Source organism: Hippocampus comes, unplaced genomic scaffold (assembly GCF_001891065.2).
Source record: "Hippocampus comes isolate QL1 unplaced genomic scaffold, H_comes_QL1_v1.1 scaffold7, whole genome shotgun sequence".
Taxonomy (NCBI): Eukaryota; Metazoa; Chordata; class Actinopteri; order Syngnathiformes; family Syngnathidae; genus Hippocampus; species Hippocampus comes.
This window is the reverse complement of record NW_017842060.1, coordinates 2827573-2853795: the sequence shown is the minus strand read 5'-3', so window position 1 is coordinate 2853795 and position 26223 is coordinate 2827573. Positions and strand designations below refer to the sequence as shown.

General features: G+C 43.0%; 1 protein-coding gene across 8 annotated transcripts in view; it reads right to left on the bottom strand.

Moving 5' to 3' along the window:
- lrba (LPS-responsive vesicle trafficking, beach and anchor containing) overlaps positions 1 to 26223 on the bottom strand; it is a 180274-nt gene that overhangs the window by 36877 nt on the left and 117174 nt on the right. For all 8 annotated transcript variants that reach the window (XM_019861882.1, XM_019861874.1, XM_019861876.1 and 5 more), the window contains 7 exons: positions 17924 to 18041; positions 17248 to 17350; positions 15470 to 15585; positions 15281 to 15393; positions 10077 to 10217; positions 7864 to 7983; positions 3743 to 3895 (listed from right to left, as the gene is read on the bottom strand). In XM_019861882.1, coding sequence (XP_019717441.1) covers positions 3743 to 3895; positions 7864 to 7983; positions 10077 to 10217; positions 15281 to 15393; positions 15470 to 15585; positions 17248 to 17350; positions 17924 to 18041 — 864 coding nt within the window. The remainder of the gene's footprint in view (positions 1 to 3742; positions 3896 to 7863; positions 7984 to 10076; positions 10218 to 15280; positions 15394 to 15469; positions 15586 to 17247; positions 17351 to 17923; positions 18042 to 26223) is intronic.

Below are 26223 nucleotides of genomic sequence, written 5' to 3'. Positions count from 1 at the left end.
GTGTTGATATTTTATTTGATTTTTAAATGTAAGGGGAAAATGTGGTGAATATTTTTTCTGTTGTTCATTATTTCTAAAAAAAAAAAGTATGCTCATGGGTTGCTAGCTTGGCCGGCCAAAGATTCGCCATTTTCAAGCACAACAATGTTCAAGCCCAAAAGGTAAAGCAAAGCTGCAGCGTTAGCTTCTAATAAGCGGCTCATACTTTGGCAACACGATAGTAGGAGAGTATTTTTAATGTGGCAATGTATCTGCTGCATGCGCCACAGCCACATATCCACCACACCCACGGACAAGCATAATTTGGAGATGAAGTGCTGCCTCCACAAATGAAAACACAGTGGTGATGTGACTGGTTTTGGAGGACATGAGCTGTCACTTAGCTGATTTTTTTTTTTTTGTTTCAAGCAAAAAATTGTAATGACGACTTGTTGATGGTAGAAAACTTCACAATAGGCTGCAAGTAGTAAAAATGTTGCCGCAAGCTTAATGCTAACACAATGCAACACGCCATTGAAGGCATCAGTATAGCCGTAGTTATAACCCTTTAAGCAATGGCTATTTGACCATAAATGACGAGTAACATTTGAATATAGCAAATAAAGCAAGAGTGGCAGGTATGTGTTCTTTATCCTCTGCCTTAAAAAAAAAAAAAAACCTACTAATATTACTGCTGCTCAGTTGGGCAACTCTTTCGTCTATGTCTAGAACGGATTAATGGCCTTTCCATTCAATACAATGGAGAAAGATGCTTTGAGTAAGAAGATTTTGCGTTACGTATTAAACTTGTGAGTGAAGACATCCCGTGAAAAGCAGACAACAACCTGGACTATAAAGAGACAGACACACATTTACACTCACATTGTCACGGAGTGAGAACTGCACGCTCACAAGTCATGCGAGTGAATCACTACACAATCAGTGTTGTGACAGGGGAGCCGGGCTGCCATTCAAAGGTATGGAAATATGGTTTGTGTCATATTAATATGCCATGTGTCCATTCACGCTTCAGCCTGGTCTTTGTGGTTTGCTGTGTTTCAACAGCTGCAAAGTGCACCAAATGCTCCCAAGGGGGAAAAGTCGTTTCAAGTGTGACATGCATTCACAGAAGACAGAAGGTATCCACTTCGCGAATGAGCAATGCGTGGTTGGAGATGACCCCGCCAAGTGCGGTACAGTGCGCAAGTCGCGCCAAAAATAAATTATGTGTGTGTGAGTATGTGTGTGTGTGTGTTTGTGTGTGTGTGTGTGTGTGTGTGTGTGTGTGTGTGTGTGTGTGTGTGTGTGTATATATATATATATATATATATATATATATATATTTATTATTGGGTTAGCATTGTTTCGAGACTCTCGCTACTGAGGTGTAGACACGTGTAGGCATAAGAAAGAGTTTAGACGATGATGGTTTTATCATGGTGACAGCTTGACCATGAAACAAACTAACTTGCCATCCGCCGGGAAAGGCTGAGTGGAAACGACAACACTGTGTTGTGGTGTCTACCAATGAGGGTTGAGCATGTGCTATAGCTTCTCAGCGTCAAGAGTCAGAACCATCGCTCGTCTTGTCTTGACCCTTCAACACCAGTGATGGGGAAACCCTCCCCCCCCCTGAAGGCACAACACATGATTTACAAAGTGTGCAACTTATAATACAATAGCCCCGTATACGTATGTGTTCACTGTGTGTGTGTTGTGTGTGTGTGTGTGTGTGTGTCTGTGTGTGTGTGTGTGTGTGTGTGTGTGTGTGTGTGTGTGGTTTGTTGGTCTGTCAGCGCCACGACGAGAGCAGCACGCGTTAAAGTATGCATATATGAGAGCAGGGATATAGGGAGCAGAAAATGTGAGCTGTGTAGAGTTTTACTGCTTTGGACAGGAATGGTAGCCCCTTGTTTACCCCGGGAACATTCTTTGAATTACTACGGATCAGTGCCTGGTTTGATGGCCCAGAATTACACCCAAAACACAAATAATGCAAGGCAAATAGATCATTGTATCTTCAATCATCTTTCTCTTTTGAAATGTATGGCAGGGCCATTTAATAACCTTCATTAAAAATCCCTGCCACCAATCCCCCCCTAAAATGTTGATGGTTTTGTTTTTAATCCAAGAAAATTAGCAGTACTTTATCAAAACGTGGAGTGATTACAAAATTAAAAAGACCATAAACCATTAAATTAGTGTGCAAACAGGTGTTGCTGAAATGGTTGAAACCGCAACTGTCAATGCTAACTGTTAGCATGTCAATGGCGCTTTGCTTTATATGTTAGCAGGGGCCGTTCTCAACAAAGACCGCCCGCTGCTGCTGTGTTTCCAAACGGAAGAAAAAGAAGACGTGCGCAGTGTATCTGTTGCAGCAGTCATAATTTACGCTGGATTAGTTTTATTGCCCGGCGAGCAGCGCTCGCAGCTCGGAAAACAAGCTGCCGTTTGGCATGATGGCGACGGCAGCGACGACGACGACGCCATGTGTAATCCTTTACTCTGAGAGTCTTTTAATGGCCTCTCCAGATTGGACCTTAATTAGCTGTTAATCATCTCGGGCTCATAACCGCAAGTGGAGACAGCGGGTTGGAGTGTGTATATACATGTGTGTGTGTGTGACTAAATCCGTGTTGCGGTGAGGCCATTAGCGGGCCCGGCAGCCCAAGTGAGCCAAACAGCCCATTAAGTCCTTCACTCTTCCGTCTCTGCTCAGTGCCGCGCTCATCCCTCTCGTGACGGTGCCAGCTGACACCCTGAAATGCCAGCGATCTGTCACGAGAGCAAGCCTGTCCACCCACGCAGCCGTACCTCAACCTCATCCTTTGGCACCATTTGGGCTCTCCTTATTTTTTTTTTCTCCATTGAAACCAGGCCACCCTCTTTTTGGGGTCCTTCCCACAAGGCCACGAGGGTTGAGCTTTTTTTCATGTGGCTCGTATGTTCATATGATGATTGAAACCTGCTTTTGTCATTCTTTGGTTTGGGAGGCCATTTCGAGCTATTTTTATTTTATTGGGGGGGGGGGTCCTCCAGCCTTTATTTTTTTCTGTGCTCATCTATAATTTTTTATCAGCTTTATCGCATATACTCGCTTACGGGGGCCACCAATTTTAGGTCTTTTCACTCTGGAAAAAAAGAGTGTGAATTTGCGAGAATTTGACATGGGGATACGATGTCAAACTCCGATGGTGACAAATCCTTTCAGAAACATGAAAAGAAAGCCACAGTTGAGCAGTCTGTGTTTGGATAGGCTTATCGTCAACAAGGCTGTCTGTCTCCAAAGGATGCAGCCAATTTGGAATATACTGTACAGACCTGAAACTACATGACCGGGAACATACAGCCTAACAAAAAAAATAAACAAAATAAAAATTGAAAGAACCCCAATCCTGAAAATAAAAAGGATATTTCTATAAATATGATGTATTCTATAAATTATTTGTATTTGAAATATGAAAGCACTTTTAGGCCTAGAGGCGTACAAAAATACAACACAAAAGGCATGCAGATGGACCCCCCCCGCCCCAAAAAAAAAGACATTGATGATTAATGATCGGGGTCTGGTCATATTAAGCGGTTGGTTAGCGGGTCCCAGTGGCCACAGTCATTCAAAAGGCTGAAACGCCCGCTCGGAGATGGCCAGAATGTACACCGTCAGGAAATAACAATGTCATTTTGAGTTACCAGTGAATTCATTCTAATTATGTTCCTGGGCGCAAAGGAAACCTTTTGTCGGAAAGCGAGCGGCGAGGCTTACCTGCCGATTGATTCGCACAAACTCCTCCGGGGTCTTGGCCCAGGGGGGCAGCTCCACGTCCGAGACCGCCGTGCCGTCTTCCATCACTCCCAGGTTGTACGTGTTGGCGTTGACAAACATCTCAGGGAGGTAGTAGAACTCCGGAATCAGCTCCTGCACCGGGAACAAAACAATTGAGATCTTTGAACAACACCAAGTGTGAGCTGGGAACATTCTAGACTAAAACGTGGATTTCTTGAGTCTTTTTTGTGGGTTTCCTCATGACAGGCATGCCTACCAAATTTTAATGTTGCCAAAGAAAACTGGCCTGAGAGGCTGACTATTCCCTTACGAACGTTTCCGTTGAAACAACTTCAAAATGTTCAAGGTCCACTCTGCCATGCTCGGCTCAGAAACTATGACGAAAATTAAAATCCTTCGCGAGTCGTCATAACCCATCTGTCTTTTAAATATATATCGATCAAATGTGGCGGAAATCAGGCGAAATTTACAAGATCCCCTGGAAGTTGACCCAAAAATGTTCGCTTCAAATCAAAACGGCAGACTTCCTCTTATTTGTCCTTTGGAATTTTTTGGTGGGTCTACTCATGACAGAGCAACCAGCAGAGTATGACGGCTTTATTTGCCTGTCTCAACCAACACAACATATTCTCCGCAAGTACGATGGCGAGACGCGATCCGGTTATGACAGCGAAGACGCGAGCCCTTCCCCAACGCTAACAAAGCGGAACTTGTAGCATAATGAGCGTAAACAAGTGCAGACAAAGCTGCCCTCGGGGTTCCGAGCGCGTGTTGTTGTTAGAGACCATGCTTCTCCAATTAAGGCGCCGCGAAAGAACCACGATGCCTCATTGCTTGGCCCCCGACGTGTAAACAACTGCGATGATTAAGGTGGAAGTTACACAGAACCATGCGGTGAACTGTGAACATTAAAAAAGATTACATTTCCTCTTTACTTTTTTTTTGGCTGCTTTTCATGCTACGCCAAGACACGGCGAGTCATTTTTGAACAAAAAAAAAAAAGAAAAAAAATGGATACAAATAGTCAGAATATCAAAATTGGACTCTTCTTTGATGCTATTTATTTTTTGGTAAAATTAATGGAGTGGGACAGAGTATCAATTATGTTTCACTTTTTGACTGGTCATCTACTTGAAATCACTAGGCCAAGTTTAGTGCTATGCATTTTGGACTAACAAACCCAAGACAAATCCATTGAGCTTCAGAATGGCTTATTTTCCAGGCAGTTTTCACATTAGTTACACTTTAAATAATAATAATAATAATAATAATAATATCCACAACACAAAATCTGAAACACTTTGACCGCAAAAATGAAAAAAAAAAAAAAAAAAAAGAGAAAAATGAATTTAACAGTTTTCCAGGGATTTCAGCTCAATGAGCAACTATTTTTAAATAATAAACTCCGGGTTGGTGCGTTTCGGTTTTTGTTTTTGGGCTTTCTTTTACACTGTCAACACAAGTAAAAATGCAACTTTCATCTTTTCTCAGCTTACAACACCACCAAATTGTTTTTCAGGCTTAAGGACGTTCTCTGTTTATCATGTTGGTTACACCTCTGACTAAACTCAGTCAACGACATCCATTACAAGCAAAACCATGCACCTATCTGCAAATAAAAGATGAAACGTTAATCTCTTGTCTTTTACGAACCCAAATGTTTGCAGTAGAGAAGACCTCACAGTTCCAAGACTTTTGGAGGCGAGTGTATAAAAGGGGCAACGAGATCTCCAAGCAACACAGACAAATGTCGATGTAGTGCAAAGAGCTCATCAAATGAGCAAGTAAACACCAAGGGCTCTCAAAACAACACGGCGCTTCCTCTCACTTGTGAAATGTCTTCACTGCGCAAAAAGATGACCTCCGACTTTAAAAAAAAAAAAAAAAAAAAAAAAGGCCCCACTCTTAACGAGACCCCGGGCTCATGGGGGTTCAGCGGCTGCTGTAAAAGCGGGCAGACACACACACACACACACACACACACACACACACACACACACACACACACAAAGTACACCGCTGACGAAATACACACAGAGCAGCAAAAGCTGGAGGGCTCCACTCGAAGCCGCCTCGCATGCAGCATAATGTGCAGTGGCCCCTTTCCTTGGCCTGGTCAGAGGCCAGCCCCTCTGATCCCCAATCCTGTCCTGTCATGGGTCACTGCCCCAACCCCCCCCTCTGCACTTCCACTGGTGCTACTTCGAACCTCTGCAGGTTTCTCTGATGCCTTTAGGCTGAGGCTAGGGGTCAAGGGATTGGGGGGTCACGCTAGCGTCACCCAGGCTAGAGACACATTGAATCTGGGTGTTGTAGCCTATTATCACCCCTTCGCCCTCACTCTTTGTTTTTTTGTTTTTTTTTTTAAGTAGAAATAACACGCTGGGGCTTTTTGCCCTCTGGAAGGGACGATGGGCTTCCATGAATGGCTCTAATGCTAAAGCTAAATGGTATACTTGCCATGCTAAATTGAAATGTCTCTTCGCTAATTCCTCCTTTGCGTTTGGAGTGAATGTGTGTGTCCGAGTGGAAAAAGTCGACAGACGTGTATAGAAAGTGTATGGAGGGGAAAAAAAAAAAACCTGGTGCGGTCCAGAGTTCCTCGTTTCGAGGTGATGTTTAGTCTTCGTAGACCGATCCTGGTTAAGTTGAAGGTGCGTAATTTTGGAGGGGTACTTAGTTTTTGTTTTCATCTGAAAAATGGCCAAAGTATCTTGTTTCAGGTTTTGTTTGAAAAGAAAAAAAAAACCCAAAACTTATCAGGAGATACATGCTATTTTTCTTCACTTTTTGGATAGAAAAAAAAGGTTTTGGTGGTCTCTAAAATCGCTTATTTTCGGAAAACAAGACCAATTGTTAGGTCGGGGATTTTTATTGGACAATGACAATATGGCAATTTTTTTGGGGGGGGGTTGTTTTTTTTCTCTTTTTTGTATTTTTACGTATGAAAGATGGGAAAATAAAATAAAACCCCGCTGCAAGATTCGGAGATCAATTTTAATGAAACAATTTCGCAAGTTAAATTTTGGTTTTTGTTTGCATCTGAAGAAAACATGCTCAGTGTTTCATGTGACAGACATGAAAAAAATGTATATGAACGTCATTAGACAGAGAAGATTTAGCCTTTTTTTAAAATCAAAAAACAGTAAAAATATATTTGTTCAGGTTTTACCTAAAATGAAAAAAAAAAAGATTTGGAGATAGCGGATTTTGATCGGACGATATTCCAATGTTGTGGTGCGGTCCAGATCCACTCTTATGTTCATGTGACTTTTAAGCCCTCTTGGTCTGATCCGCCTTGACGGGTCTGGATGGAGGGAGCAAAACGGCCGCTTTCGCAATCAAGCGCCGGCCAACTACGCTGTAACACGATCCACATGTTTTATCTGTGGGGTGAAGGAGGGAGAGGGGCGGTGGGTACCGGCGCGCAATCAAGCGTCAAAACCCCGCGACACCCCACCAGCGCCCCGATTCGGTGACCCGGTGCCAAGAGACCCTGAGCTGGAAGCGTTGCTTTGACATTGAATGTCGGACTGTAAAATGTTTTAGAGGAGCAGTTAAAAGTGAGCAAGGACGACCTGGGCTGTTTTGGGGGGCAGGGGGGGAAAGGGGGGGGGCACATCCAACAGTGCAACAGAGATTTCAGGGGGGGTGCGGTGGGGAAGATTGAAGTCCAGGTTATGGGCTGGCTGAATGGGAGACAGATGAGGATTAGTCTCCGGCTTTGATCACAAGACCGGGAAGCTTTCATTGCCACAGGATTGTAATTGCTCATGACTGGCCATCGCCAGTCCCCTTTTCCACTGCCGCTCTTCCTTGTCTATCGGAATATTCCACGGCCTTACTCATAGTTTACAGCGGAACGTCCCTCAGCTCCTACACTTGAGAGTCGATCACACTGTAGGTGGAAGAACACGTCATAAAATCTGGGAGCGAGCGTATCTCAAGACAATCTTAAAAAAAAAAAAAAAAAAAAAAAAAAAAGCTCTGATGACACAAAAAGTCCCGAGATATGTTTCTTATCACTTTTTTTTCAAAAACGGTCACCAGAGCGGTCGGCAAAGTGGCAACACCGAGTGATTATTTTTTTCGAACCGTACCTTGACATCCGACGTGTCTCTCTGGCAGTTCCTCCAGGCGCGGGACACCGATGAGAAAGTGCGGTCGGCGTGGTCAAACTTGCCTCCTTGGAGGTTGAGGAAGAACGTGGTAAAGGGCTCCTGCGTGTCACCAACAAAAAAAAGGAGAGCTGAGAGTTCATGCTGTATGGAATCAAATCGAAAGCGTAAAATATGATGATAATGTAGTGAAATTTCAGGACTGTCAGGTTAGATGTCGTGTAGTCGAGCTGATTTTATACTAACCCTGCAATTAGACAAAAACGTTTCTTACTAGATTTCCAACAGATTTTAATGCTGCTTAATCAATGTGATAGCTGCAACAGGTTTCAAAAAAAGCTGTGACAGGTGGCCAAAAAGATTGAGAAAGTTGAGAAATGCTCATCAAACACCTACTTGGAACATCTGTATGAAAAATGCGTGCGTGCGTGCGTGCGTGCGTGCGTGCGTGCGTGCGTGTGTGTGTGTGTATATATATATTTATAGTACAGCGAGTTTAATACGGCCCGACAGGATGTCAAGCCATAAATCCAATTTTGAAATTGGCAATTTGGAAAACTGGGGATGGAAAGTGAGACCAAGCTAACTTTAGTTCGGCATTAGGGCTGTGATGCATACAACTTTAGGAGCAGTATTATGCACTGCACTTCTTGTAATTCAAAGTCTGTGGATTGTTATACAGTAGCTGTAATTGATTTTGTGGATGCTTGTTTTTAAAATGAAAAATTTTGGTTGAAGTTTTAGTACACAATACTTAATGTGATGCTTTTTTTTAAAATCTCACACAAGAAATACACAAAAATGTTTAAAAACCAAAATGAACACTAAAAACAAAAAAAATCATCTAAAATGAAACATTTTCAAAAAAAATTTAGATAAATTAAACCCCCCCCAAAAAAACTCAAAGCGGAATAAAAATTATAATGAAAATTCCAACACTATTAGAACTCCGTTTACAAGTCAAAATGGTAATAATATGGCAATTTTTAGAACAATGAGTCATTCGGCCCTCCTATTAATGTGTTCAAGCTTGTAACAAACACTACGGGGGGACGGCAATCCCAGTGTGCCGTTAAATCCAATAAAGCCATGCTCCTGATGCATTTCTAATCATGTATAATCTTGTTAGGACAGATCAATCGTGGTCTCACTGGCCCGACCCCCAAGTGAAATGCCGGCCATACACGTGAACATCAGCGGTGCCTACCACTGTACTAACAAATAATTTATACAATATATGAGAGGGTCATCTGTGGGACATTAATAGGCTTTGGAGAGTTTTAACGTGAGGCTCAAGCAGTAAAGCGGCCTTAGCATAAGCCTGCTAATGATGCTCGTGGATCAATGCTGCAGCTCTACTGGGACTCGCTGACAATGGTGAGCTAGTGGCGCAATAACATACAGAGGAGGGAGAAGGAAAAAAAAAAAACAACAACTTAGTAACCTCCCGATCCCTGGGGGGCGCTATGGCCAAATTGATGGCACCCACTCAACAGAGAGAATATTGCAGTGTGTACCGAGTCTCTTAAAAACTAATCTCAAGCAGAGGCCAAATTTGATTGCAGTGCGGTGGTCTATGAGGCCACTCGGATTAGTTATTTTTCATACAGATGATAATATATATATATTATATAAAATACATACAGACATGCTGAACAACTGGAGCATCTAAGCTGCAATCATTTCATTTTTTTCGCCAAGGATAAAGAATATATGCCAACTTGTATGCGGACTCGAGTCAGTTGATGTTTTGCTACTATTTACATTCAAATATGTTGTTTAAAGGTTCAGAATTACCGCGACATCGATTCGAGTTTCACTATTCTGCATTGTGTGTTAGCGTTAAGCTAGCAGACTTTCATAGGACAAAGTGTATCTGGTTTGTTTAAATACACAATGTGTTATATTCGGTATTACGTTTAGTTTTACGACAAATATGAATTGTGAAAAGCAATAAACAGTTGGATGCAAGTATTTCATATCTTTCACTAGCTGCTTGTCGTTAAATTTGGTGCCACCATAGCTAGTGCTCATATATTTTTTACTTGCAACTCAAGACAAAAAAAAAAAATAAAAAATCAGGTCATACCTTGGAAAGACTTGAAGGTCGGGCCAATTATAAGTCGAGGTACATGAATCAGGTGTTTCAAGCCACGGTATGAATGTGAACTGTACGCTCTGTTAAGTACACTTACCATGCGCAGTAGCCACATGAGGGTAAAGCTGGAGGTGGAGTAGTGAGTGCCATAGTGGAACTTTGGCACCTGGTCGTCGTCCCACGACTCGTAGCGGTCGGAGAAGAAGGCGGCCCGCTTGGGGTTCAGGGCACCGACGGGCTGTGGAGGGATTTCAACATTAATCTACTTTGTATGAGCATTAACGGCTCATTAATAGCACTCGAGTCACCCTGTATAGTGGAGAAAAAAAAAAGATGAAGTCATATTAATTTGCCATCAGTCTGAGAATAAGCAGTAGCCCTTTGTCTGGACGCTGTTATTTAAATCCTCATTTATAGAAATCACTTTCAGGATGCTTCGATTTTTATTAGCCCTCCGCTGGTCGCGCCCAGCCCGCCCTTAATCCATCACATCCACACACAAACATAGTGGATCAATGCTAATGGAATGATGGCCTTTTGAGGATGAGGGCCGAGCAGGGTGCGGATCAATGGCATCTCTTTCATATCATAGGCCGCCTGTCACTGGTAGACTCACGCCGGACTCGAAGTATTGATTTGTGCTTTGGCTACTGTTGTGTGCTTGGGTAATGGGGCGTGTGTGTCTGTGGTTGTGTGGGTGAACCGCTTGGTGAAAGCGTGTCACTTTTTTTCTTTTTTTGCTCCAAGGGTGGGAATCACAGTCAATATTTGTTCCAACATTGAGGACATGCAAAATTTCCAGAACACAACAATATCGATATTTACCGATACTTCCTCAGGTAAAAAAAAAAAAATTAGCCAACAAGATTACATTACGGTATAAAAATAAAACTTAGATGAAATTTTAAGCATAAAATATTAATACAGCAATCCACCAACAATCCAACCATCCATGACAGCGACGAGAAAGGAAAGTCCTCATGGACATTAACCACAAAAAGTAATGGAAGAAAGTTGTTATCCCACTACAAAATTGTACTTTTCTTACATCATTTTACCATAGAAATATAAAAAAAAGGTTAATATGATCACTTTTTTTTTCCAGGCGCAAGCAATTTTTTTCTCACACTATATCTTTACGATACTTCGTCCCGATCACATAGTTTGTCATCAAATAGATGACAAAAATGAATAAGCACAACTATACACAGTGATGGCAAATGTACCTGAGTGTGCGTGTGTGCGCGTGCGCGTGTGTGGTTATACAGAGTGCCACTGCAGTGCTGTGTAGCTCCGAGTTGACAATGATACACTGTGGATTCCTCGGGGGTGGGGGTCCGCCAGGGTAAGGGGTGAGTACACATGGTGAATTATACATCACAGCCATTGCTCTGATTTATAGCCCTAATAACAGCCGACTCATTAAAAAAAGAAAAGGCTTGAAGGAGGCATATAAAATAAGAAATAGTGAAAGTGCCACAGTGACATCGCACAAGTGCACATGCTGGTCTGACATCATTAATGTTGTAAATTATAGCGGGGGTTGGGGTGGGATGGGGGGGCGGGTGCTCTGGTGCGACGTTTACAGTGCATACAGCAGCGAGGTGCTTCACGAGGGGGTGGAGAGCCCCTTCCGCGGGCTGCAAATTGGCCCAATAAGTCACCAGGACCGACGAGAGGTTCAGATCAACGAGTTAATAGCACAGTTTTAATTAGACCGGAGAGTTAGCCAAAGGATGCTAACGCGCTGCAGCCATAAGATAAACATCTGCAAATTAGTCTCGGATTAATCCGCAAAAAAAAATGAGTTGAACTAATTAAAAGAAAGAAACGATTCCCAGCAGAGTCCACAATCCAGCACAGTGGCTAATTTGCAGCCCACTAATTGCTTGTCATTTTATTGAATGTAAAATAACACAGGAAGGATTAGCGGGGTCTTCAAGAAGTTTTAAGAGCTTTTCAAGACCATTTGTATCAAATTTAAGCCTGTGTTTGTCATGTATGAATGAAAAGGAAACAATAACAATAACATGTGACATGCGAAGAATTTTCTTCTAAAGATATGACCTTGTGGAGGCGAGTTATTAGCCAAAAAATACAGTGATACTAGTGTTGGTTTTGTTTTACTCCAAATTGTCCCAAGGTGTGAGTGTGAGCGTGGATGTTTGTTCGTCTGTGTGTGCTCTGCGATTGGCTGGCGACCTGTTCAGGGTGTCTCCCGCTTATTGCCTGAAGACAGCTGGGATAGGCTCTAGCACCCCCCATGACCCTTGTGAGGATAAGCAAATTGGGAAATGAATGGATGGATGGATAGTCAAAAAAATAACGAGAGTACATTATTAAATACTTCAATAAAGTACAACCAAACTCAGTTTTGCTCCAGCTGCCTTTGTAAAAACATACACCTGCATGCATCTTTCAAGCTAGCGTACGTTTTACCATGCCTGCGTCCAATAATGCAGTGTGCCTTGTGTAAATACAGATATAGCACGACTGACACTGTGCCTCTTAATACGGTGCGGCGTATGGTCGTGAAAATACAGATTCTTCAAAACAAAACGGCTGACTTCCTGTTCAATTTGAGGTCTTCTTTCATGTGTCTTGTTATCATAGACATGTCCACTAAATTTGATGTTGATCGGTGAAACTGTCAACACTTTCAGGAGAGCGCTAACTGAGTGAGTTTGGGTAGGCTTTTTGTCATTATTTATTTTGGGGCGTTTCGGCTCACAAGTGATAAAGTAAAATGGCTGGCTGATAATTTGGCTATGCCAAGTGCTGTGAGCCATGTATCAGTAAAGGTCTTTGTGTTTATGGCAGCTATTGCAACAGTGGAAATGGTTGTAGGGGAGGCGCCCTGGGGGGGATTAACATATGGGTCACGCATGGTTCAAAAATCAATACGCCATTAGCTTATGCGGCTACAAGAGGTCTGTTATGGCACAAGGTTGCGCTCGATAACACCTCGCTACAATGCCATCGCAAAAACAAAACAGAACACAAAGTGAGTTCCACAGTCTGCATATTGAGACTACTACAACGTTATCTCTGAGAAAGGGGAGGGGGCAGCATTTGATGTCAGCTGGAGGTTAGAGTTTATGATAAGAAAGGCCCCGGGGTCACTTCGGCGGGGGAACGTAAATTGCGTGTGGCCTCTTGCGCCGGCGGACGATTATAGTGTGTGACACGACGAAGCATTGCGTTCACGCCACTTTGGCTTCTCAATGTCACGGTGGGAGCGCTTGTCACGCATTTTGTTTTCTGGACAAGACCACAGCCGGCATGACGTATGAGGACGGTGAGAAAGATGCCTTAAGTGAGAGGAACTAGGCTGGTCTTAACTGTCTTCAGTGGCGAACCTTTTTTTTTTTTTTTTTCATATTTACTATGAAGCACGTCCTACAAAAATAATGGTACAGTAGCGTAGTAGGCCTAAGTATTAAATAAAATAATTCCTAAAAAAGAATAGGTCGGTGTTCCCTCGCTACTTTGAATTGCTATTTTTCTTCTACGTTGGACCAGTCCCTCCCTCCCACAAAAAAAAAAATCTTTTGGAGGGGGGTATTTGTTAAAAACAAACAAAAAAACCAAGAACAACAAAAACCACCATGAAAATTAGTCAGCTTTTGCCATCAGTCGCTCGGTATTTTGTATTTTAAAAATGTGGGTGTACATGTAGATCAACAGATGGACAGCTGGAAAAGCAGGCAGACTATTGGATGGATGGACGGCCAGCGAGCTAAGCAAAGAGAAGGATGGATCCACAGACGGATGGTTGGATGTCTAGACATATGATAAACCAACAGGCAGTTGGAAAGATGATGTATGGATGGATGAATGAATTGATTTTCCATTTGCATTAAAACAATGTTAGACTTGAGCAATGCATACCGGTATATTCCTTCGATGTTCATGCCTCCATTTCAGTCTGACCAATATGAGCCATTTGAAACCCAAGTCAGCAGGACGGCCATAAAGAAGAAACGAAGGCCCGGCTGAGCTTTGAAATGTCACAACAATAAAACGGCAACACAGAGGCGCGCGCATGATCGTCAGAGCAAATGTGGGGAAGGAGGGGGTGTCTTTGTTGGCCTTTTGCACACATTGCAGTCTGCCACGCTCCAGCGAGCGTACACGGATACCACATGTATGTCAACGGCATGAATAAAACACAAGTCATACACATCTATTACCACTCCACTCGAGTGCTGCGCACTGGCGTTGTTTTGTCACATTTCAACCTCTGCCGGTGTAATGTGACGCCGCAAAAAGGAATCGCGTGGCTTCCCATCGGGGAAGTGAAGGTTCAAGTAGAAGATGAAGGGAGAGCTCTCCACGGAGGAGCTGATTGAAAGTGAGAACTGGGGCGAGTGCGAAGGGATGAGGCGTCCACTGCTTTTGACAGGCCGACAAGGAAATGATCGCATTTCCGTATGATTTGTTGGATGGTGTTACATGTGTTTTGAATAGAATGTGCCTGTGCCCAAATATCTAGTCGACCTGCTTCTGATTGGGGCTCATTTAGATCAATTTTCTAGTCCCCGTCAAACCAAGATGGCGGCCTTCCTGTTCAAACCTGGCCATGGGTTCTTGACATCTTTTGTGTGCTCTGTTATGATAAACACACACACCAAATTTTGTGTCTGTAAGTGAAAATGGTGATGGGGGCGATTTCTTTTTTTCTTTTTCACATCGTAAACTTGTCGACAATACTTGCTCCTGACCGTGGGCTCACTTGGGCGAATTCCCCATGACACGGGTGTCGAACTCAAGGCCCGGGGGGCCAGATCTGGGCCGCCATGTCATTTTGTGTGGCCCGAGACAGCAAATCAAGTATGTCAAATTTTCCAGGATGCTTGCCAAAGTCTGAACCAAAATTTTAAACGGCCAGATGCAATCCATCATTAGAGATATTGCAAGTATGATCTCATTTCGTACTTCTTACATTAATGTAAACAATGGCTGAACTAACCAATTTGTTGTGCACTGTATATGTAATATGAGGAGGTGATCAAACAGTGATACGGTTTCACAAAATTCATAATGGCCAGCTCAGGGAAACTACAATGTGGCCCACTACAAAAATGAGTTTGACACCCTTGCCCTATCAGATGTTTGTAAAAGTACGAGCCCCGGAATTTGCCACAAAATGGATGCTTCTAACCAGAATGGATGGTTTTCTGTTTATATTCAGCCATGGATCCTTGATACTTTTGTCCTACAAATCTTCTGTCAATGGTTGTAAAACCATCTTTAAATGATCGTCTCCTTTCAGCTTTACACTCCAGTGTCTGGTCTCACCTTGGACAGATCTCTAAAGTTGCTGGGCAGAGTCAGGTCCAGTTGTTCTGCTTCGTAGTTGGTGATGACCCAAGGGAAGACGGGGTACTGATTCAAGTCGTTGTAGGTCCGGCCTGGAGGAAGACAAGGGAGATGAGGACGCGACGTATGACAAAAGAAGAAGCAGAACGTGGCGAAACGGGTCCTCACCGGAAATTGTGTTGAGGAAGATGAGGTACTCGAAGTTGGAGATCTCGCGACGTTGCCAACGTTGACTCATGTTGGAGGCCTTGAAAAGCTGCTTTGGTGTGGCCAGGGAAATACGCCTAAAAACAACGCTTTGTTATCGTACGGCTGGGAAAACAAAAATGGAAATGCTAAAAGCTAAGCATGCTAACGGAGAATTCTCACAGTGTTAATTCTGGAATATCTACAGTGCGGAAGACGAGTGAGATAGTAGAATGCTAACAAGCTGTGCATTGCTATCATGGCAAGATTGCAACCTGAGTAAAAAAAAAAATCAATACGGCAGCTTGATTATGAGTCTGGCTCTTGCTCTATAGTTGGGTATTATTTTGAAAGAGGTCTTTGAGTTCTACTTGACTCTTGCGACAACTGCCATCGTGTGGAAAAATATGCAGAGCTTCACTCGTTAAGATAAATATGCAATTGGCCTGAAGGCGCACCCTCGCTCACTCACACACACACACACACACACACACACACACACACACACACACACACACACACACACACACACACACACACACACACTTACTGTGTGCTACATGTGGTGGGACAAAAACAAATGAGTCCCAATCCAATTAAAACAAAGGGGAATGATGGAATAAATCACTGTCAGGGCGCTGATTGCTGTCATTAGGGTTCTTAAAAGTGAAAATATGAACCCGCTTACACCACAAGACCTTTTTTCGATATTAAAATTAAGGAATCATCAACATTACAAGCTTTTTTTTGTTGTTTTTGTTACTCAACTGTGGATAAATGTTTGCATTCTGCTAAGCAACTGATGAAAAGGAGAAGAGTAAGTCAAGAATATATTGCACCTAACATTGCGCATGTGAATGTGCATTGTTGGCTAGGTGAGCTGCTGTCGAAGGTCAATGAGGCAAAGTGACCCTGCTCGGTCTGCAAACTAACCTGATTAATGGACCTGAACACACACGCACACTTGCATGCATGCACCCACGCAGCACACACACACACACACACACACACACACACACACACACACACACACACACTCCTACCATGACCACACTCAGTCATCACTCGATGCACTCTTGTTCATTGAATAATTACACAGCGTGAAGGTATTAATTACTTTTTTTTTTCCCCTATCACTGCATTTTTTTTCCTGCACAATATGTTGTGGTTCAAAAAAGATAACATGCAAATAACATACAAAGTAAAAAGGACACTGAATGGTTTCATTTGGTGTAAAATGTTTGGCCTCATTCAATATTGTGATACTTTTCTCAAAACAACTTACTATCAGTATTGTACTGTACATATTGTGTAAATATTAGTCATGATATTATGAGCCATTCATCCATCCATTTTCTGAACTGCATTTTCCTCACAAGGGTCGCGGGGTGCTCAAGCCTATCCCAGCCGTCTTCGGGCAGTAGGCAGGGGACACCCTGAACCGGTTGCCAGCCAATCGCAGGGCACACAGAGTCGAACAACCATCAACGCTCACACTCACACTGAAGGACAATTTGGAGTGGTCAATCAGCCTGCCATGCATGTTTTTGGAATGTGGGAGGACACCGGAGTACCCGGAGAAAACCCACGCAGACACGGGGAGAACATGCAAACTCCACACAGGGAGGCTGGAGCTGGAATCGAATCCTGCACCTCTGCAGCTGACCACTCGACCACCGAGCCGCCTTATATGATGAGTTTTTTTATTTAATTGAATATTGAAAGACTGGAAAATCAATACACATAAATGTATGTCTAACCTGGTCTGTGGGAGGCCAAAGTTGGTGCCGAGGCCGACGCGGGGAAGACTGTGGACCACCTTCTTGACGGTGGCGGCATCGGGGAAGTTGAACATGACAGCAGCTGTGGAAAATTTTCATTGAATATTCTTCAATTAAATGTTTCCAATGTTGAAATAAATACAGTGATACCTTGACTTGCAAATTCCCCAATGCACATTCGAGCTCACTGAGTCATTTTTTTGGGACCTATGAGTGAGGTGTTTGTTTTTTGTTTTTTTTTGGTAAAGAAAGAAGCCAATGTCAATTCAGCCTTCCCTGAGCATGCCTCTCATCTGTGGTACCTCGAAACAATGGACTATTACTACAGCTTCGCCGCAAAATACATGTTTCATCATCAAAACTCCATGCATTATTGTATGTATTAAAAAAAAAAAAAAAAAAAAAAAAACGGTTTCGAATTTGTAATTACTGGATTTTTTTTTTAATACAGTACATGTACAGAATATGATAGAGCACTATTATTGAAACACTTCATTGAAGAAATTGTTGGCAAGTTTTGAGGGCTGGAATGGATTAACAACATTTCCCTTAATTTCACTGGGGAAAATTTCAGTTACGAGATTAGAACGATCCGCATGGTCACGGTATCGATCAAACTGTTAAGCCAAGGTATCATTGTGTGCTGCCGCCTTACTTCTGTTGGCCATAAAGATCTCCAGGGCGGTGTTCTGCAGGAGGTAACGTCTGGAGAAGATGGCCCGGATCTCTGTAAACAGCCACTTGCCGTGAAGACCTTCCGTGTATGCTAAAATCTACAACAACAAAAAAAAAAAACAAACAAACAAAAAAACATTGAAATAAAAGACAGCTTTAAAACGGGCCCAACAATGGAAATAAATATGTTTCAGCAACCCGAGTGCAGTGGGAGGGTCACGCCGGTTCATTTTTCACCTTCCAGCCCAAGGAGCACGATTAATGTGTTTTATTGATCAGCCTCCATAAAAAAAGAGATTCCTTTAGTGCTAAAATGGCGGCAATTTAGCACGTTGAAAGATGACTTATTGTGGGTGGTGCTGGTTGGAGCCTTCTTGTGAGAAGAGGAACACCTCGTTGGCACACCAATGTGGGGCTGTCGGAAATAAGAAAGTAGTGGAAACAGCTCCCCACAAAAAATGGCCCATCAACGGCCACTAACTCACTCACCATCTTCGTATGCCGAAAATGGCCCAAAGCCGCATTTGCGCATTTCGACTGAAAGACTTTTTGTCACCAAAACAACCCAGCTGAAAATGAATGTTGTGATGACACAAGAAACAAACTTGGAGTTAGAATAGCTGCTGCATGCCGCTGCTTCTTCTTCTTCTACGACTACTTCCGTTGTCTTGGGCAGCTCGTCCCCGAGACTAATCCACATTTAATTGAACTCCAGAGACTTTGAAGTGAGTCTCTCGTATTCCTCGGAGAGAAGGCCCAAGCGGTGGCTGTCCTCAGCTGGTCCCCTCCGCCGGCCTTCTAATGAGCTCCTTTAAACTCAACAGCCAGCTCGCCTCGGCTCACCAGCGCACATTTGCCTATGTGCGATGAATAATAACACTGTCTCTAGAAGAAGTGCTTCGTGACAGCTAATGCCTCCCACCCCTTTTTTTTTTTAAACAATCGCAGACAGAAAAAAAAAGGCCTTGTTAACAAAGTGGCGTTAAGTAGAGGAGTAGCACGTCTAAAGGCAGGAATTAGCAGCAGTACGGAGGAGGTCAAAGAAGCCATGTTGACAGGCATCAGAAATTGTTACGCTTACACCCGTCGTGCGTTGACCTGAACCTCAGTTTCCTTTGAAATGATGGCTAAAACGAGGCAGCAAGGCAGCAGCGGCCGTCATCAAAATGGAGTTAAAATTGTTTCCATGGGAGGAGTCAATTGTTAATCTCAAGACATATTAGCTGCAGTTCAATGAAACATAATGAATGTTTTTTTTTTCCACAACTTAGAGCATTTGCCACGTGTCAAAAACACATGGCTGTGACATGCTTTTTATTCAACTTTTACGTGTAAAAAAAAAAAAAAAGAAATCATTATTTAAGCACAGTGTTACTATGTGCAATCTTACAGAGGTTTACTATAAAATTAAATAGATATGTTTTTCGAAATAAAACCTCTGTCTCTGTGCGACTGTATTTCAATGTTGGTCATGGCCCAAAAGACCATGAATGGATGTGGCCCTCATCAGAAGATAACACTGTTAGCTTTGTCTACCTATGAATCAAACACCACTCAGTGCAACTGCACTTTTCGTTTAATCCAGGACGGGGAAACTCATAATCACATTTTTAGCATCACAAAACAAAAGATTGACTTAGTTGTTTAATTTCAAATTCGTCTGGGTTGGCAGCCTCTCAAAAGTCACACCTTGAAGCTCATCGCTAACAAGTGAACAAGCTAGCTAAAAGAAACCGAGTGGCAAACGCATCTTGTCCGTGGATAAAATGAATAACCAAATGAGGAGGTGCCAAAATGAAATCTTCAGATGCACGATAAACGAGTACTCGGCGAGTAACCTTTCCTCTCCCCGAGGGGATTGCGGCAATCCTCGTCCGTGTCAAAAAGATGCACGCAACTGATGGGAGTTCCGGAGATAATAGATGCCACAAAGCGGGAGGCCAACAACTATCATATTTTACCACCATGTGACACTCACACAATCTCAATGTCCCCTCAAATCATCCTCCCCCCCCCCTCCCCACCGCCGCCGCCACGGTCTTCGTCTTTTTACCTTGCAGATGAAAAAGCGGCGCAAGTGACAAGCGACCTGACAAACTATCGGCGCCGTAATATGACCACGTCCGGGACAAATGGACACGGTTACTGTCCATGCTGGAATGATTGCAGATTCCGAGATAAATAGGAATGCTGCAAGTGGATCAGTCATGTTTAAATAACAGGATATATTTTCAGAAGCACCAAAACACCAAAAAGGTTCAGGTCTTGATTAAATCTCCAATCACGGGGACCCCCCCCCCCCACCACCACCTCCCAGCCCCCTTCATTGGCCATCATATGGCTTTCCTCATACATTCCAAAACAAAGATGAATAGAACTGCAGTTGCTCCAGCAGAAATTAAGTTTTAACAACGTTCAAAAAAATTAATTCAAAGAAATCATCAATTTTGAGGCTGACTGATGAGGACAAACACGACCAAGCCAAGGCCCCGATTGAATTTTGCCCATCTTACAGTTGCAGCGGAACATATATGTTCGATGTTATTATCCGGCAGGCAACATTCATCAGCTCCACAAATCAGTCAAAATCCCCAAAAGTGGTAGGCTGGCTCACTTGTTACATTTGTAAGAGTTGAATCTATTTATGTTTATGGAAGACACTAATTTAGTTGTCCCTCATCTGCATCAAACGAACCGTCAACGGTTCTTGTAGGGGAAAAAGAAAGCTGTTTGGGTAAGTTTGAGATCAGTGTTGTGACGGCGACCGAGGTTGAAATCTTTCATGGACGATAGCGTCCCGAAGCAAACTCGGCAAAAAGCCTTTGTGTTTAAATTTGGTGAACATAAAGCATTATCTAAACCGATTTTGTACGCTATATGTGGGTACAGTAATATAGTTTCCGGTCAAATCAGAGTGAACCATGATAAAAGAGCTTTTTAAAAGAAGAAAAGTGAAACGAAGGTCAAAACCAAATCAAGGCGGCACGCTTCTATTGACATTTCATTCCGAGAGAAACGGTGTGTGCGCATTCAGGTCGGCTGCAGCAGCAGATCAATTTGAAGGCGTCACGCCGCAGAAAGAAAACAAAGGAACGCTTGATTGCTAAGGTCTGCGCGCCTATTTCAACCTGTTTGTGCGCCTGGCTGCCGCTGCTGCTCATTTCTGCGCTGCTGTCGTTTGTCACTGTCAGAAGCCCAAAAGGCTGGAGAATGAAGAGGGACACACCGAGAAAGAAAGGGGGCTGCGGAACCAGCGCTCAAATGGAAAGCGTAAAGCCTCGACTCTAGCACCTGAGTATGCCGTTTTCCAAACGCACCATCTTGTTAGAAAAGATGGGTTGAATCTATAATTGGGACATTGATGAACCCGTACGGCATTAGGGAGTAGCTAGGTAACGACCGCGGTGTTTTGCAGCTTTTTGAACGCGGCGTTTTGTTTGAAAACGGTGAGAATATGACAAACTATTGATGGTTCAAGATGTCTGCAACGCGGAAAAACAATGACGTCATGAAAGGGTTGAATCTGGCTCGACTTTCATCACAAGGCAATCGACTACAAAAAAAAAAAACAACAAACTTTCGGATGCAAACACGCACCAACAATGATCAACGGTGAACTTGAAAACAGATGAGCCGCTGCACTGCCCTCATGAGCGTGTTTTCGGCCTGATAAGATGACGCCAGCGGCAAATTAGTGCAACGATCTGTTTTGTCGCAATGTAAAAAGCCCCCCCAAAAAACGTGAGAAAAATTTCTAAAAGTGCGGAATAAGTCAGAGCATCTGCGTCTATTCGTGGAGGCGTGAAGGGGGTGGGGGGGGGGGCGGAGGTGATTGAAGTTCAATTTGTTGCCTGTTATTAAGTGTTTCCGCATGGCTGCCTCGGTTAAAGGATAATGGATGAGGGATTTATCATTACCTTTTTTGGGTGGAATCAAGAGCTGTGTGCGAGATAAGGTGATGAAATTAATGAGCGGGAGGAAGAGAGGTGATCCATCAACATCAAAACGCAGGCGCAAGAGAGGAGCGAGGACATAGAACATTCATAAAAGAATACAAACCAAAAAAGAGTACCAACTGTGGCCTCATCAGCATTGAGGGTCACCAATTGCTTTTCAATCAACCAAACGACGCCTGCTTTACATCTATGCACTTGTGCTCACATTACTAGTACGGCAACAAGATTTTGCTATTGTGATCAGGTAACGTTACAGGTACAGTAACGTAGTGTGCGTCTCTTGTGGAATTAAATAAGCCACCCAAAACATTCGAAAGCCCACAAGTGTATTTATAGAGCACTTTAAATCAAACACCGCTGTAGACAAAGTGCCATACATGGAGTGGAAAAAAAAAATTCGCAATTGCAGTATTGAGGAAAAAAAAGTAGCAATTCGATTCTTTGTTCAAAATCGTTCAGCAGTCTTGTTGTAGCCCACAAGCCGGCAAACCGGGCCCTGTCAGTCGGCTCGTCAGCAAACGAGTTCATCGGACTAACGAGCGAGCAAAAGGCACCTCTACGCCCCCCAGCACCCCGCACCAACCCCTGACTCCCTAACAAGGGGGTCTGCTGGCTGTCTGAGCCCGCCGACCAATCGGGACCCTCGTCAGCGTTGACACAAAGCCTCCTCCGGCCCTCTGGAGCCAATTAAGACGGATTTTGCTTTTGAGATTGAGTGATAGGCAGGGGGAGAAAAATAATAATGGAGGCTGGATTCTGGATTGCATAAGCACAAGGATGGCGTCAAGGAGGGACAGAAGCCTTTGGGGAGGTGCGAACGCAAAAACAATGGCGGCTATTAAGTAAAAACTTGCATCCACATGACTTGACTTTCACACTCGGATGGTCATCCGGCAGCCAGAGTGTTTCCGTCGATTGAACCGGTAGACCATGACGCAATCACTTACTAGAATGGGGATCTCTGCGCGCTCATTTTGTTGTTTGGGATCATGCGGATTTTTTTGTTTGTGTTTTTTTAGTTAAGCTGGAAATTGCAAAAACTCAAGCCGTTGTCTCCGCTCCCACACGCTGTTGCTGTGTCCCCATAATGTGCTCAAACTACGTCCTGCTCAACTGTCCATCAAACATGATCTGGAAAAAAGAGGTGCTTGAGAGTCAAAATAACACCGAGCTGCTGTGTAATTTGTGGCAAGAAGTATTTTCATAGTGTAACACAGCTAGCTAGCTAATTGCACGCTGTTATGGTAGTAAGTAATTCACAACAGCTATTGATGGAATTAAGATGCTCAGTTCTTACATCGTGGGAGAGAATTGAAATAGTCATGTTTTTAACAAACTTCCAAGATTGATCAGTTTTGTTGAATTTCAAATTATACGATTTCCAGTTCTTCTCTTTTGGAATAAAACAAATAAAATAAACAGAAACGCAACAAAAAAATCCCAGGTGACCCAATGTGCAGAACAAACTAAAATCTCGGTTGCTTGTTGTTAAAATCACACAACCTTATTGTCGTGTTCTGCAAAAGATAAGCCAAACCAAGCAACAAAAAAAAACATTTAGAACATGCGAAAGATTTTTGCGACTCAAGTGGGTTTTTTTTTCGAATAATTTTTGGTCAAGTTAGGTTGTACACAAGCTCATGTTTTACCTCTCTTAATACAAAAATGACAACCTTAATTTTGGTCATTTATGTTTCCACAGTACAACCGAATGAAATCGCGCATCATTCCCCAAACCACTGCGAGTACAAACACACCACGCTTTCAATTTTTGATCACGACCATTACGACACAACCGTCAAACGTGGTCAAGATCGCTGTTGTTTACCGACGAGTGACGGGACACAATTGTTCCGTCGACATGCGCCTAATTCAGGATGTAATCACCGCTCACGCATAAGAAAGAAAAAGTTCCCCTTCCCCTCAAGGGAAGTCAAACAAACTAGCGGCGGGCAAGAAAAAATAAACCCGAGTAAAAAGGCTGCGGTGGGGTGCGATTTAAGAGGAGAATGAAAGGAAAATAAACAAGCCCAGCATGCAGTCAGCATCACTCTGAGCTTATGAAGCACACCCTCAACCCCCCCCAAAAAAGAAAAAAAAAGGCCTCAAAGCATTCAAGTCCCGAATCGCCGAGTCTGAAAAGTCCCCTTTGAAAGCGTCTTAGGGGCCACTTAGTCTGAATTTAGCCTATTAAGGATTAAAGCCTCTTTTCACTGTTTGCTAACAGGTTAGCCTTTTCTGCTGCCCTTTCTCTTCCTCGACTTCTTAGCCTTTTTGAAGAGGCGCAAAAAAAAAAAAACAACACTCTCGAGGTTAATTCAAGAAGAAATGACAAAGTGTGCATTAAAAATGATTCCGCCTTTGAGCAAAAGATCAGCGCGAAATGATGCAGACATAGGAGACCACTGATTTCGCTTCCAAAATTGACATTTGACTTCTGGGGGAAAAAAAAAAATTTTATATATATATATATATACACACACAGTATGGAGAATGTCAAAAATAATGTATAATAAAAAAAATAAATGGGAGTGGAGTGTGAAAATAAAATTATCCATTATGATTGTAATGTTTTTTGTTCTTCTGCCTCAGTAGGTTTTTTTTCCATCATGTGCCTTAATTGCTCATTTGTTTCTAGAAAAATACATTTATGCATTTATATGTATTTTTTCAATTGCCTCCTATTTTTTGCTGATTTTTTTTAAAAAATAGATCTTTCTATTTATATTATTTTAAAAGACTGTCATATTTTATTTATTTTTGTTTTATTTGCAGTGGTACTCTCTTTCAATTGCAATTCCTATTTTGCATAAGTGCATGCATGATTTTAAGTTTCTTTTTGTTTCTTATCCATCACGTGGAAGCAACACACCCATGTGCTTTGCACCGATATTCTGAAAGTCGATGAGACAGGCCAACCTTCACAGCGTACCGTGGCAAACAGCAGACAGGTTCGGACGGCTGACCGCCTCCTATCGCATTGGCCCCGCTTTGCCATCAATTTGACATTTTTGTGGCTATTTTGTGACGGCTTGGCATCTAAAGCCGCCAGTGCTGGAGTAAATTCTTTCCTAATCCTGCTATTGTGGTGGGTTTAAGTGGGTGCGGGGTGAAAAGGAGACCCCTCTCAGGCAATTCGAGGCTGGGCATCCAAAGCAGGCTTTGAAAGACCAGGCAAAGAATAAGATTTAAATTTATGCTTTGTATATCATAGATCCTGTATATAACATGATGGTAAACTGCCCTGCGGTTGTCGTGCTGAATTCCTCTGTAGAGCATGCATTTCACAAGACTTTTTGAAAAAATATTCTGTGGACTGACAAAAGTTGAACTTCTTGGAAGTTTCTGTAGCTCGTTACAGCTGACGTAAAAAAAAAAAAAAAAAAAACAGCATATGATAAAAAGAACATCATGCCAACAGTCAAACATAGTGGTGGCGATGTAATCGTCTGGGGGTGCGGTGCAACAGCAGGACCTGGACAACTTACTGTGATTGATAAAACCATACAGTCTGCTGTCTATGTAGACGTGGGTCAGATAAATTTGGATTTCTTTCCCCTTAATAATTAAATCCATCATTTTGAAATGGCCTTTTAAAATAATTTGCGTTGTCTTGTGAGATATTAAAATTGGTGTGATGATCTGGAAGCAGACAAATACTTTTGCACAGCACTGAGTAGAAAGAGCTGCATTGCCACAATAGTACAGATTAAACATTATTTTGACATTTCTTTAGAAAATTTGTGTTGCTTGTCTTTGTTATGACTGAGTCTTGGCTGGGTGTGTCATGTGCCACAACACCCCAATGGATGCCCCATTTCAAGCGGACCGCATGGATCATCAACCCCAATGGCAATTGAGGATTGAGAACTCAGCACTGCAGCGTTGTGTGTTCCGTTTGCCAGACGAAATCTTAAGACATCAGGCATGGTTAAAACTGTATTTTGTTTTCATGAGGCTTCCCGGCGTTAAGTATGCAGATGAAAAGATACTTCCCCGCTTCAGACTGCTCAAGCTATTCATAGATGATCCCCAAGTCCATTTACAAATCCAAACAGCCGCCCGCTTTGGGTTGGACAGTCGCTCTTTCAATTCTCGCTGACCCCCGGGCCCAATAGTGAGCGAACAGCAGGTACACAGGTGCTGATTGTAATATCAGCGGCTTACCAGGCGCGCTGGCATCTGTAAGCAGGCCTATCCATCAGGCGGCGGTGTCGCCTTTGACACAGGGTGTCGACGGCAGCCGAGGGGAATAAATGATGGAGCGAGGGGATCAATCAAAAGGAGGTGGGGAGGGGGGGCAGCGTCCCAGTCAAGCCAAGAG